Source organism: Oncorhynchus masou, chromosome 6 (genome assembly GCF_036934945.1).
Source record: "Oncorhynchus masou masou isolate Uvic2021 chromosome 6, UVic_Omas_1.1, whole genome shotgun sequence".
Taxonomy (NCBI): Eukaryota; Metazoa; Chordata; class Actinopteri; order Salmoniformes; family Salmonidae; genus Oncorhynchus; species Oncorhynchus masou.
In genome coordinates this window covers 61,594,387-61,607,544 of record NC_088217.1, presented here as the reverse complement: position 1 = coordinate 61,607,544, position 13,158 = coordinate 61,594,387, and the positions used below count along the sequence as shown (strand labels likewise).

The 13,158-nt window shown below is 44.7% G+C and overlaps 1 protein-coding gene across 1 annotated transcript; it reads right to left on the bottom strand.

Moving 5' to 3' along the window:
* Positions 1 to 6,127: 6,127 nt before the first annotated feature.
* On the bottom strand, positions 6,128 to 13,135 carry LOC135542400 (zinc finger protein 664-like). Its single transcript, XM_064969329.1, has 2 exons — positions 12,671 to 13,135; positions 6,128 to 8,345 (listed from the first exon to the last, which is right to left on the bottom strand). Exons 1-2 carry the CDS (start codon positions 12,921 to 12,923, stop codon positions 7,291 to 7,293), a joined length of 1,308 nt encoding a protein of 435 aa, XP_064825401.1. The 5' UTR covers positions 12,924 to 13,135; the 3' UTR covers positions 6,128 to 7,290.
* Positions 13,136 to 13,158: the final 23 nt, after the last annotated feature.

The window sequence follows — 13,158 nt, the reverse complement described above, 5'->3', positions numbered from 1 at the left end:
CGCCTGCAGAACGGGGGCTGACGTGCATAGTATAGTGTTCCCCTGTCAGCCCCCAAGGAGAACATCGCCGGAGGATGGAGGTAGCCATCCACACTCTTCGGGGACTCCCTGAGTAATGCCTGGAAACCTCTCTTTCCGTTCCAGAAACCCAGGGAGTCCCTGAGGTACCTCGCTGAGGAGACATTGTCCATGTACCTCCCCAGAAAGGCCCTCACCTCTTCATCTTTCACATGCGGATTGTATATGGTTACGGTGACCACCCTGAAGTTGTTCTTCGCCAGGCTGGTCACCGCATAATGGCACAGGGGTCCCGTTTTCTCCGCTTCCTTTGCCATCTTCATCACTTCATCATGTTTTTCTTCTTTGTGAAACGTCACATCGAAAGCCTTCTCAATCGGGTTCCCTTGAAGGCAGAGCACTTCCTTCACCTCTATCCTGAGGCATCCCATCAAAATGGTCCTTCCAAATGTCTCTCTACTCCACGGCTCCATCTCCTTTTCAGTCCAGGCAAATCGTAAGGTATTTGCCATACCAATCCCCGGAAAAGATCTTGTTTGCTTGTATTGATTCATTAAAAAAAATAAAAATAAGCTCTCTTCAGAAAGAAGCTTCAACCTGAAATGAAAAACATCTTTAATAGGAAAAGGTGGTTAAAATAATTTATTACCATCAATACCATTCATACTATTACAAAATCATAATTCTCATTCATTCTTAATTAATTCTATTTACAAAAACATCAAACAAAAACAAACCTCAGGGGAGCATCGTCCCTCCCCGTCATACCTAACCAATACCTAACCCTTTCCCTATCTCCCCTTCCCTAATCTATCCCCATACCAAACTCACTCTAACACTCCCAGCCCTAAACCCCCTTTCCACCTCTCCCGTGCCGCATGCTTCCCCCACTTCCTCTCCTCCCTCTTCATCCTCCCCCTCAAATCACCTTCCACACTTCTCACTATCCCTTCCACCCCCAAATCTCTCCCTGTCTTGACTAAATTCTTCCTGGCTTCCCACAGTCCCTTTTTAAAGAGACTCATGAGAAGCCAGAGCAGAAACCTGTCCCTATCCGTTCCCTTTGCTCTCCCTACGCCTCTCTCTAGCCTAGCCCATGTCAAAACAAAATCACTCCTAACCACACCTAGCATCACCCGTGCCCTAGCCCAGACTAGTCCGGCAAAGGCACAGTCCCAGAAGGCATGGCGCACAGTCTCCTCCCTGCCACAAGCAGATCTTGGACAGGTGGGGGATCGCACCACACTATACCGGTACAAGATGGAAAATACCGGCAAGCACTTATGGAGGCCCAACCAATTCAGGTCCTTGAGCCCGTTGTCCAGGCCCCGCGCCTGCACTCCCTCCCAGACCACTGACGAGATGCCCGCTACAGGCGCAGGACTCCCTGCCTGCCTGACCTCTTCGTACAGGTGCCTGTGATCCAAACCTACTCGGGCAACTTCAACCTCGGGGTGCGCACGCAGCCACTTTGCCGCATGGCCAAAGTGCCACGGCAGCTGTTCCGCCCGAGGACCCGCGTTAGACCACACCATTACGCTTCTCGCCTGGTACGAGAAGAACACCCGCAGGAGGTAACCGGACGGGTGTATCACTGGCTGAGCAAGCTCCGCTAACAAGAAAGAAACAAAAATTGAGTCCAGCTTGAGGGGGAAATGTGGTACCCCCCTACCTCCCTCCCCGATGGGACAGATCATGCGTGCCCTGGCGACCCACTCGCACCTGCCACTCCACATAAACTGAAATACAAGCCTCACTAGAGTCCTCCTCAGACAAGCCGGCAATGGGTAGATGTATGCCAAATGCAGAAGAGACGGCAACACATCCACCTTTAGGACCAGGACTTTGCCCATAAAAGACAAATACCTAGCCTTCCACATTGCTAGCTTCCTCTGTACCACTGCGATACGCATGTTCCAGTTTAGCGTCGCTGAGCCAGAGGTCTCAAAATGGACCCCGAGAATCCTCAGGGCCCCTTCACAGAGAGATAACCCCCCGGGCACATCCGTCCTACCGCGCCATCTTCCGAAATACTTAACGGAAGATTTTGCATGATTCAGAACTGCCCCGACGCTTGGGTGAAATCCCCAATGATGGCAAGGGACCTTGTCAGGCACGAGTCCTTACATAACAGCAAAGAAGTGTCGTCGGCGTACTGCGTCATCTTAACACACAGCCCACCGCTCCCAGGGATCAACAAGCCCTCCACCCCTGTGTCTGCCCTAATGGCAGCCCCCAGAGGCTCCATGTACAGTACAAAGAGGAGGGCCGAGAGTGGGCATCCCTGCCTGACCCCAGACGAGAGGTCAAAAACGTCACCTAAGTGACTATTTACACTAACTCGACACCCCGCTCCGACATATAATGTACGGATCCATCCTATAAACTTCTCCCCAAATCCTAATCTACCTAACACCCTGAATAGAAAAGATCTATTCACGCGATCAAAGGCTTTCGCCTGATCTAGCGCTGCTACCATTAAAGGCAGCCCTCTATCTTCAACCCAGGCGATGGAGTCCCTGATCAACTGTAGGTTCCATCTTATTGAGCGGCCCTCTACCCCGCACGTATGATCCTCATGGACGACGTAGGGAAGGGCTGTGCGCAACCGGTCTGCTAAAACCTTTGCAAGAATCTTGTAGTCTACACACAGCATGGTCAACGGCCGCCAGTTGCCAAGGTCAGTTGCTTCCCCTTCTTATAAAGAAGTGACAGCACACCAACAGCCATTGATCCCCCCGGGACCCCGTCTCAATGATGGCCTTCAAGACTTCGAGGACCACTGGACCAAGTATACCCCAAAACTTGAGGTAAAACTCAGCCGGCAGCCCATCCATCCCAGGCACCTTCCCTTTTCCCATCCTCCGAAGAGCGCTCTCAACCTCTTCTAGTGAGATCTGGGCCTCCATCACGTCTCTAATGTCCTCCGGCAACCGCCGGGACAAGTGTTCTAAAAACACGTTTCCCTGCTCTACATCTATCTCCCTTTCTTTAAAAAACCCTCGGAAATGATCAGTTGTCTCCCTGACCATTTCCTCTGGTTTTCTAACTATACTACCATCTTCTTTTCTAACGCCATGCATTACCTTCCTACTCTGCCTGGCCCTAACCGACTTAAAGAACATAGCGGAACAAGTCTCATTATGTTCTAGAAAGCCACTATGCGCACGGTCCAGGAAAGCTCGAGCCTTCTGCTCCTGCAGCTCCCTGAGCTGCGCCTTTAGGGCTGCGAATCTCTCCCAGTCAATCGACCCGCCGAGGTTGCCTGCCTCGTACTCGAGTTCAATTAACCTTTGGATACGATCCACCTCCCTCCTTTCCTCCCTTTTTTTCCTTCTACAATATCCTATTATAAAAGCCCTTATCCTCCCCTTAACTAAATCCCACCACTCTAACACCCCTCGCACATGGACCGGAGGCCGTCAAGCCTCCGAAAGAAACAAAAAAATGCGTCAATGAAAGCCTGCTCCTCCAGTATTTCCCGATCTAACTTCCAGTACCCCCTACCGAAGAGGCAGACTGGCGACCCCACCTGCAGGAATACCCCGTCGTGATCCGTGAAGAAAACAGGCAACAGCCGCCCAGCCAACTGACCCAAAGACCTGGATACAAAAATGTAGTCGAGCCTCCGCGCAACCCCCCTGGAGTTGCGCCATGTAGGACCGACCATTGCCGGAGTAGTGTGCAGGCCACCATCAACCAGACCATGGCAAGCCATTAGCCCAGAGATGGCACCTGCACTGCTATCACCGCCTACCCCTAAATCTATATTAAAGTCTCCTCCTATCACCAAGTGCCTGTTTGTAACACACAGGGGCGCCAGACAGTCCACCATCTCCCTCCTGTCTGCCGCCACCTGTGGCCCATACACCCCAATTAACCTATATCTAGCTTCTCTAAACTTAACATCTATCCCCAAAACTCTACCCTGCATTATTACAAAAGTGTTCTCTATTTTAACCTCTCTATGCCCACACAAAATCCCTACTCCTGTTGAGTGCACCCCTCCTATGCCCCCAAAAAATTCCCCCTTATCCCACTCCCTCTTAAATCTACACACATCCCCACCATCCCTCAGGTGAACCTCCTGTAAAAAACAGAAATCAAACCCCACACCCTCTAAATAACAAAAAACCACCCTCCTTTTAACATTATTCCTTAAACCCCTAACATTTAGACTAAAAAAAGAAACAGAACTATTCATTTAAATATTAACAAATAAAACCCTCAAAAACCAAAGAAAAAACAGGAGACTCACCTGATGCTCCCCTGGTCCATCTCCACCGGCGGGGACGTCCTCTCCTCTCCTGACGCCCCCCGTCCTCCATCCCAACCCATGACCCAGGGAGTGTGTTGGGTCTCCTCCCTCCCCACCCACCATCCCCCCTCCCTGTTTGCCTCGGGGCTGCATGTAGGGGACCCCATCTCCTCAAACAGGAGTTGGGATCCCTCTAACAAACAGCCCACCGACCCCTCACTGGAGTCATCCACTAAAATGCAAGGGGCTGAGGCAAACCGGGAGGACAAAATACCTCCCCCTCCCCCCCCGCCACTCTCTTAGCCCCCCTCCCCCTCCACACCCCCTCCCTCTCACTTCCTGCCAAGCTCCCCCTCTTCATCCCTTTCTTCTTTGGTGAAGGAGGTAGCGGGGAGACACAACGCCCCATCCCCGCTAACTCCTCCACCAAATCCCTCATTTCGACCTCGAGGAAGCCTGGCAGGCTGTCCCCCCACTCCTTCCCATCTCCCCCCTCCCACCCCCTCCCCTCCCACCTCCTTCTCCGTCACTGTCCCCGTTCCCTCTTCCACTCCTTCTCGTACCACTGTCCCCTTCTCTTCTCCTCCACGTTCTTCCACCTTCTTTTAATCTCTCCTTCTTTTTCCTTCTTTCCATCTTCTCTCCTCTTTCTTTTCGCCTCTTCCTTCTTCCCTTCTTCGTCCTTCTCCGTCCTTTCCCCTGTGCCATCCGTACAATCCGCACGCGTCCTTTCTTTTCTCCCCCATCCCCCCCGCTCCCCCCAGCTGCAGACGCGTATGACCTGTGACGAGCCGGGCAATCACGCCACAGGTGTTCTCTGGAGCCACACCCGTGGCAAGCCTTGGGCTCGTCACACTCCCTGGCCTCGTGCTCTTCCGATCCACAAAACCGACATTTCTTGTTACTGCACGAGGCCAGGGTATGACCGTAGGCCATACAACGCCTGCAGAACGGGGGCTGACGTGCATAGTAGAGTGTTCCCCTGTCAGCCCCCAGGGAGAACATCGCCGGAGGATGGAGGTAGCCATCCACACTCTTCGGGGACTCCCTGAGTAACGCCTGGAAACCTCTCTTTCCGTTCCAGAAACCCAGGGAGTCCCTGAGGTACCTCGCTGAGGAGACATTGTCCATATATCTCCCCAGAAAGGCCCTCACCTCTTCATCCTTCACATGCGGATTGTACATGGTTACGGTGACCACCCTGAAGTTGTTCTTCGCCAGGCTGGTCACCGCATAATGGCACAGGGGTCCCGTTTTCTCCGCTTCCTTTGCCATCTTCATCACTTCGTCATGTTTTTCTTCTTTTTGAAACGTCACATCGAAAGCCTTCTCAATCGGGTTCCCTTGAAGGCAGAGCACTTCCTTCACCTCTATCCTGAGGCATCCCATCAAAATGGTCCTTCCAAATGTCTCTCTACTCCACGGCTCCATCTCCTTTTCAGACCAGGCAAATCGTAAGGTATTTGCCATACCAATCCCCGGAAACGATCTGTATTGATTCATTTCAAAAAAATAAGCTCTCTTCAAAAAGAAGCTTTAACCTGAAATGAAAAACATCTTTAATAGGAAAAGGTGGAGCAATTAAAGGTGTTGACTCTCCACATCTATCAAGACAACTGGAGCACTGTGCCAGACACTCTTAAATAGAACCTGGACCAACTCAGGTGAAACACCTTCCCACTAACGAGGTGGACAAGCCAGCACAGGTATAACACATACTGACTAACGAGGTGACACCAATCAGTGCGTCCTACGAGCTATACGTGCTAAAGTCAAACCTCCAAAAATACATGGAAAAACCAAAACCTGAAACACCATCCCCCTTAAGACAACAAATATAGCCTATATTTTTATTGGCCAAGTTTGCTCATCACCAACAGAAAACAACTTGCTGTCAACAATTAAAAACAAGAAAAAACACATACTTCTAAACGATAATATACAATCATATAATTTTTGTTCTTTTTCTTTCTATAGAATCCTAAAACTCACTAGCTTCTAGAACTCTTGTCTTCCTGAAACTCACTCTCGTCCCCTTGGAAGGAGCACAAACAAAACACAAATCAAATTGTATTAGTCATGTCTGATTTCAAGAGCAAACTCCTGCAATATCTCGACAGGCATGTTGTTGGATTGGGGCCCAGTCCCCAATGTCATGCTACAGAACATTTGGGTTGGCACATCTGAGAATGAACCCTGATATTCTAAAAGCAGGATAACAATTTCAATATAATTGTACCCATAAATTGTCAGTTGGTTGCATAAATAATGACTAAATGTTACATGAATTGTAAATATGAAATATCAAAAGCAAATGTAGACCCCTTTGTTAATATGTATTGGCAATAATTAACTTACGGGTGAGGCATGGAATGATAAGAAAATGTATCTTTTGTCAGGCTGAATGTTTGACATATGAGTAGGTGATTTGATTCATGCCACTTCAGTAGTGGAATAAAGACAATTAGTACTTGGATGTTGTAAAGAAATGCTGGAGTGATGTAAGATTGTTAATAAAATTGATTATAGACCAATTTATTATACTGCGTCCATGTGTATAGGCTGCAAGTACCTTGAAATTAAGTTGTTTTCAAGTCATTGAAAAAACAACCAGAAAATACATCTTCTCAACTTTCACTTTCAACCGAACATATATTGGACATTGGGCATAGTGTTATTTTCAACGTATTTTCAATTACATTTTGCTCATGGGAATAGTGCAATGTCAAAACACAATACCCAATATGTAGAAACAGTTTGGGATATATTGTAAACCTAAACATTTTGAAGTGTTGCATTTTCATTCAAGTGGGTCACCAAAGTTGTAAGTGTAACACAACTCTATTTTTGTTAAATCTCATAAATAGTACTCCTTCAATTCAGAGCAAACGTTTAGGTTTCTACATTCTGACATTCCTTAAAATACTGCTCCTACAATGTTAAAACGTTCTTTATTGTGACGTGACTAAAATACTTCCACAATATTAAAAACATTCTACATTATTTCATTGATATCATGAAACAACTACATGTATTTTCTGATGTTTAGTCAGAGATCTTTTATCAGAGTATCTCTTCCCACATTGATTACAGCTGTGAGGTTTCTCTCCTGTGTGTGTTCTCTGGTGAGATACCAGGCTGCTTAGCTGAGTAAAACTCCTCCCACATTGATCACAGCAATAAGGTTTCTCGCCTGTGTGTATTCTCTGGTGTACAGTCAGAATGCCAGATGAAGCAAAACACTTCCCACATTGATTACAGCTATAAGGTTTCTCTCCTGTGTGTGTTCTCTGGTGTGATATCAGGCTGCTTAGCTGAGTAAAACTCTTCCCACATTCATCACAGCTATAGGGTTTCTCTCCTGTGTGTGTTCTCTGGTGTGATGTCAGACTGGTTGACTGAGTGAAACTCTTCCCACATTGACCACAGCTATAAGGTTTCTCTCCTGTGTGTGTTCTCTGGTGTGATATCAGGCTGGTTGAATGAGTAAAACTATTCCCACATTGAGTACAGCTATAAGATTTCTCTCCTGTGTGTGTTCTCTGGTGTGTTGCCAGACAGCCAGATGTACCAAAACTTTTCCCACATTGACCACAGCTATAAGGTTTCTCTCCTGTGTGTGTTCTCTGATGTTTTGTCAGACAGCCAGATGTACCGAAACGTTTTCCACATTGATCACAGCTATACGATTTCTCTCCTGTGTGTGTTCTCTGGTGTGATATCAGGCTGGTTGAATGAGTAAAACTCTTCCCACACTGAGTACAGCTATACAATTTCTCTCCTGTGTGTGTTCTCTGGTGTTTTGTCAGACAGCCAGATGTACCGAAACTCTTCCCACATTGATCACACCTAGAAAGTTTCTCTCCAGTGTGAATTATTTGATGTATCTTAAGGTCTACTGAAGAGTTCAATATTTTCCCACAGTCAGAGCAGCAGAAGGATTTCTCTCCTGTGTGTACTCGCTGGTGTTTCTTGAGGAGTTCTGATCTGGAGAGACTTTTCTCTGCCTCGTCAGCATCATGATGTTGTTGAGTGTCCCCAGAGGATCCACAATTGTCCTGTCTCTCTCCTGTGTGAATGACAAAGTCAGACAGATGGTTAGAGGCCCACAACAGCAGAAATCCACTGTTTATTTGAGGTAAAAAGTGATGCCCAGAGCATAACCATGAAGTTGAACAACAAATTATGTCTGTCAAATTATTTGACAATTAAGACAGTCAAGTTAGGAACAAGCCATATTTTGTCTTGTTTTCACTTTAGTAGTAACTAGAAATAAGTTATTAAAGTTGTTGCAATCCTAAGCAGTGTGCCTGACAACTATTGGTCTCCAATATAGGCCTTTTTCTGTGTTTGCTAAAATTGCAGCATGAGGTCAATGCACACACAACTTGGTTGCAGAAACTCTGCCATGCTAATGAGGAAACCACTAGTTATACCAATACTGTAGAACAGTGGTTCCCAAACTTTTTATAGTCCCATTCCCCTTCAAACATTCAACTTGCAGCTTCGTACCCCCTCTTGCACCAGGGTCAGGGCAATCTCAAATGTTGTTTTTTGCCATCATTGTAAGCCTGCCACACACACACTATACATTCATTAAACATAAGTTTGTCACAACTGTGATCTGTGCCTGTATTTAGTTGTCATGCTAGTGAGGGAATCCACTCTCACATAGGTACGTGGTAGCAAAGGGTATCAGTGTCTTAACAGCGCGATTTGCCAAGGCAGGATACTCTGAATGCAGACCTATCCAGAAATCTGGCAGTGGCTTCTGATTAAATTAAATTTTCACAGAACTGCTTGTTGCAATTTCGATGAGGTTTTCTTGTTCAGATTGCGGTAAATGGACTGGAGGCAGGGCATGAAAGGGATAATGAATCCAGTTGTTTGTGTCATCTGTTTCGGGAAAGTACCTGCAAAATTGCGCAGCCAACTCACTCATGTGTTTCGCTACATCACATTTGACATTGTCCGTAAGCTTGAGTTAATTTGCACACAAAAAATCATACAATAATGGAAAGACCTGTGTGTTGTCCTTGTTAACGGAGACAGAAGAGCTCCTACTTCTTTAATCATAGCCTCAATTTTGTCCTGCACATTGAATATTGTTGCGGAGAGTCCCTGTAAATCCTAGGTTCAGATCATTCATGTGAGAAACTCGTCATCATGCAAGCGGTCAGACAAGTGAAAATTATGCTCAGTAAAGAAAACTTTAAGCTCGTCTCTCAATTCAAAAAAACGTGTCAATACTTTGCCCCTTGATAACCAGCGCACTTCTGTATGTTGTAAAAGCGTTACATGGTCACTGCCCATATCAATGCATAGTGCATAAAATACAGGCGAGTTCAGGGGCCTTGCTTTAACAAAGTTAACCATTTTCACTGTTGTGTCCAAAATGTCTTTCAAGCTGTCAGGCATTCCCTTGGCAGCAAGAGCATCTCGGTGGATGCTGCAGTGTACACAAGTGGGGTCAGGAGAAACTGCTTGTACGCGCGTTACCACTCCACTATGTTCCCGTCATGGCTTTTGCGCCATCAGTACAGATACCAACACGAGCAGCAGCTACGTTTGGCTACATATGGAACGTTAGTGGAATTCCCGCGAGAGAGTAACGGCTAATGTGATTGGATCTTAATTATTTGACTAGGCTACCTGTATTTGACATTGTGTTGTTATAGCGCTGAACACTAGATGGTTTAATTTTATTTTTGGCAGTGAAATGAGGCCACTCAGGTGAGGAAAAAACCTCACCAAATGTATAGCCCCGTTGGAAAATAAAAATGGACTGTTTGAAAATGTGAAGAAAATGTATTATTTTAAAATGTTTTAAAATGTGTATCACATTTTCATTTGGCGTATCCCTGACGGCATAGCGTATACCCCAGTTTGGTAATACTTGCCATAGACCTACTGTACGACCCATAACTTCACCTTAAAAATAACATACACCTAGGACCATAAATCATTTAATATTTCAGATGAAACATGGAAACTAAAATGTATTTTTTCATGACATTTCATAACCTGATCACCAGATAATTTTGTGAATAATCCCACTAGGCTACTCTGTAAAAGCACTCACAAACTTCTACAGATGCACAATCGAGAGCATCCTGGCGGGCTGTATCACCGCCTGGTACGGCAACTGCTCCGCCCACAACCGTAAGGCTCTCCAGAGGGTAGTGAGGTCTACACAACACATCACCGGGGGCAAACTACCTGCCCTCTAGGACACCTACACCACCCAATGTTACAGGAAGGCCATAAAGATCATCAAGGACAACAACCACCCGAGCCACTGCCTGTTCATCCCGCTATCATCCAGAAGGCGAGGTCAGTACAGGTGCATCAAAGCTGGGACCGAGAGACTGAAAAACAGCTTCTATCTCAAGGTCATCAGGCTGTTAAACAGCCACCACTAACATTGAGTGGCTGCTGCAAACACACTGACTCAACTCCAGCCACTTTAATAATGGGAATTGATGGGAAATGATGTAAAATATATCACTAGCCACTTTAAACAATGCTACATAATATAATGTTTACATACCCTACATTATTCATCTCATATGTATACGTGTATATACTGTACTCTATATCATCTACTGCATCTTTATGTAATACATGTATCACTAGCCACTTTAACTATGCCACTTTGTTTACATACAATTCTCATATGTATATACTGTACTCGATACCATCTACTGTATCTTGCCTATGCTGCTCTGTACCATCACTCATTCATATATCTTTATGTAGATATTCTTTATCCCCTTACACTTGTGTGTATAAGACAGTAGTTTTGGAATTGTTAGTTAGATTACTTGTTGGTTATTACTGCATTGTCGGAACTAGAAGCACAAGCATTTCGCTACACTCGCATTAACATCTGCTAACCATGTGTATGTGACAAATAAAATTTGATTTGATTTGTAATGTGTTGTCATTCATAATGTCCTGAATAAGAAAATAGCTCTGTGTTGTACAATAGCCTATACATCAAGGAACAATTCTCTACACATTATGAGCTAAGTATATATGTGTGCAAACAGACTAACGAGACCCTACAGTAAATGAAGCAGACAATAACATTATAAACATCAATTTGTTAGGGATGTTGGATCCAACGTGGAGCACAGCATAACTGTCTTTACCAGAGTAATGAATGAAGAAGCACTTTGATTGTTGTTGCATGTTGTGATGTTTGTCATGTGACTGTCATTTGAAAATGATTTCCTGGATCAGCCGATGATAGTTGAAGAACCGCGCTAATGACAGTATCCATTTGGGTGTTGTCAATAAAGTTAAGGTGACTCTTCTTTTTTTAGAGGGTGGATCAGCTTAATATTGCGGAAAGAATGTTGCTTCCAATGTAATTGTCTGCATCATTTCTAATCCCCCATATTTTTCTGGTAAATATATATATCCATACACGCATGCATATATATACACCTATACACCTATATACATAGACATATACTTTTTTAAAGAATATACCTTTATTATTATTCCCCGCAAACCCTACTGCCGATCCCACCATTGAAGTAAACTAATAAACACTTCTGCTTCTACCTTCAATCCATACATCTTATACACATTCTACAGACACAGTCTACGTTAAGGTGACTCTCAGTTAAAACCATTGGATTTTGCATGCTCTGAAATTATTTAGGATTTCTGTGCCCATGAGAACTGTTTTCCCAGCGTAATATAAGGAAACACTAAATGTTGCGTAGGTAGAGTGCATTTCCGAGATCTGAATACAAAAAACTGTTCTAACAGGACAATAACCTAAACCACAAGGCCAAATCTACACTGGAGGAGTTTACCAAGATGACATTGAATGTTCCTGAGTGGACTAGTTAGTTTGGACTTAAATTGTCTTGAAAGTCTATGGCAAGACTTGAAAATGGCTTTCTAGCTATGATCAACAACCAACTTGACAGAACAGGAAGGATTTTAAAAAGAATAATGAATATTCACATGAAGATCAGTCGCCTATTGGATGACATCACGACTTCCCATCAAGCCAACTCCTTGAATGCCTTACTATGACATCACTCACTCCTTCAAGTTTGCAGTGGTCTAAAAAAACTATTTTGTATTTATATATCTTTAATGTATTTCTATATCTCTGTTTTTTAAAATCACTGGAGGACATCATGAACAATTTCGACAGTACAAAAACATATTCAGGTGTAGAATGCCCTTTTAAAAATCACACATTAGTTCAACAAGTTTGAGTCCTAGAGTTTGTGTCCTTGATTTATAAGACAGTACTCACTGTATGTACTGGTGTTAATCAGATCAATGTCCCTGTTTTATAAGATAATACTCACTGTATTTACTGGTGTTAATCAGATCAATGTCCCTGTTTTATAAGATAATACTCACTGTATTGTCTGGTGTTAATCAGTTCTCCAGTCTTCTCTTCTTCGTCCTCCTCTAGTGTGACAGTAATCTCCCCCTCTTCATCCTTCATTCCAAAAAACGCGTCTTCCTCTTCTTCTTTCACGGTAACAGCCTCACCCTCTACTTGTTTTTGTATTGTAACATCCTTCTCTTCCTTCTCCTCTTTCACAAGAGCTTCTTTCCCCGTCCAGCAGACCTCTTCTTTATCAGGAGGAGAGTAGTTTAGTGAACTCATTGTCGGGAATAACCGCTTGTTAGTATTAGCGACTAGACTAGTGCTAACTTAACCAGCCAGCTAGCTGACTTACAACGTAAATATTAAATTAAATGGGGTAGCTAGTTGTTTACACATAAGTATGTTAAAATCACAGTGGCAAATAAACCACGAAATTGTCTAAAGAACTTGAATGTTCCGACTTTGTTGGCTACCGAGGTGGCTGCAGTTGTTGAAGTGTTCCGTCCACTAGATT

Coding starts and splice junctions, on each gene's coding strand:
- LOC135542400 (XM_064969329.1), bottom strand. CDS start 12,923: ATGAGTTCACTAAACTACTCTCCTCCTGATAAAGAAGAGGTCTGCTGG. Junction 8,346..12,670: donor GATTAACACCAGACAATACA/GTGAGTATTATC, acceptor TCATTCACACAG/GAGAGAGACAGGACAATTGT.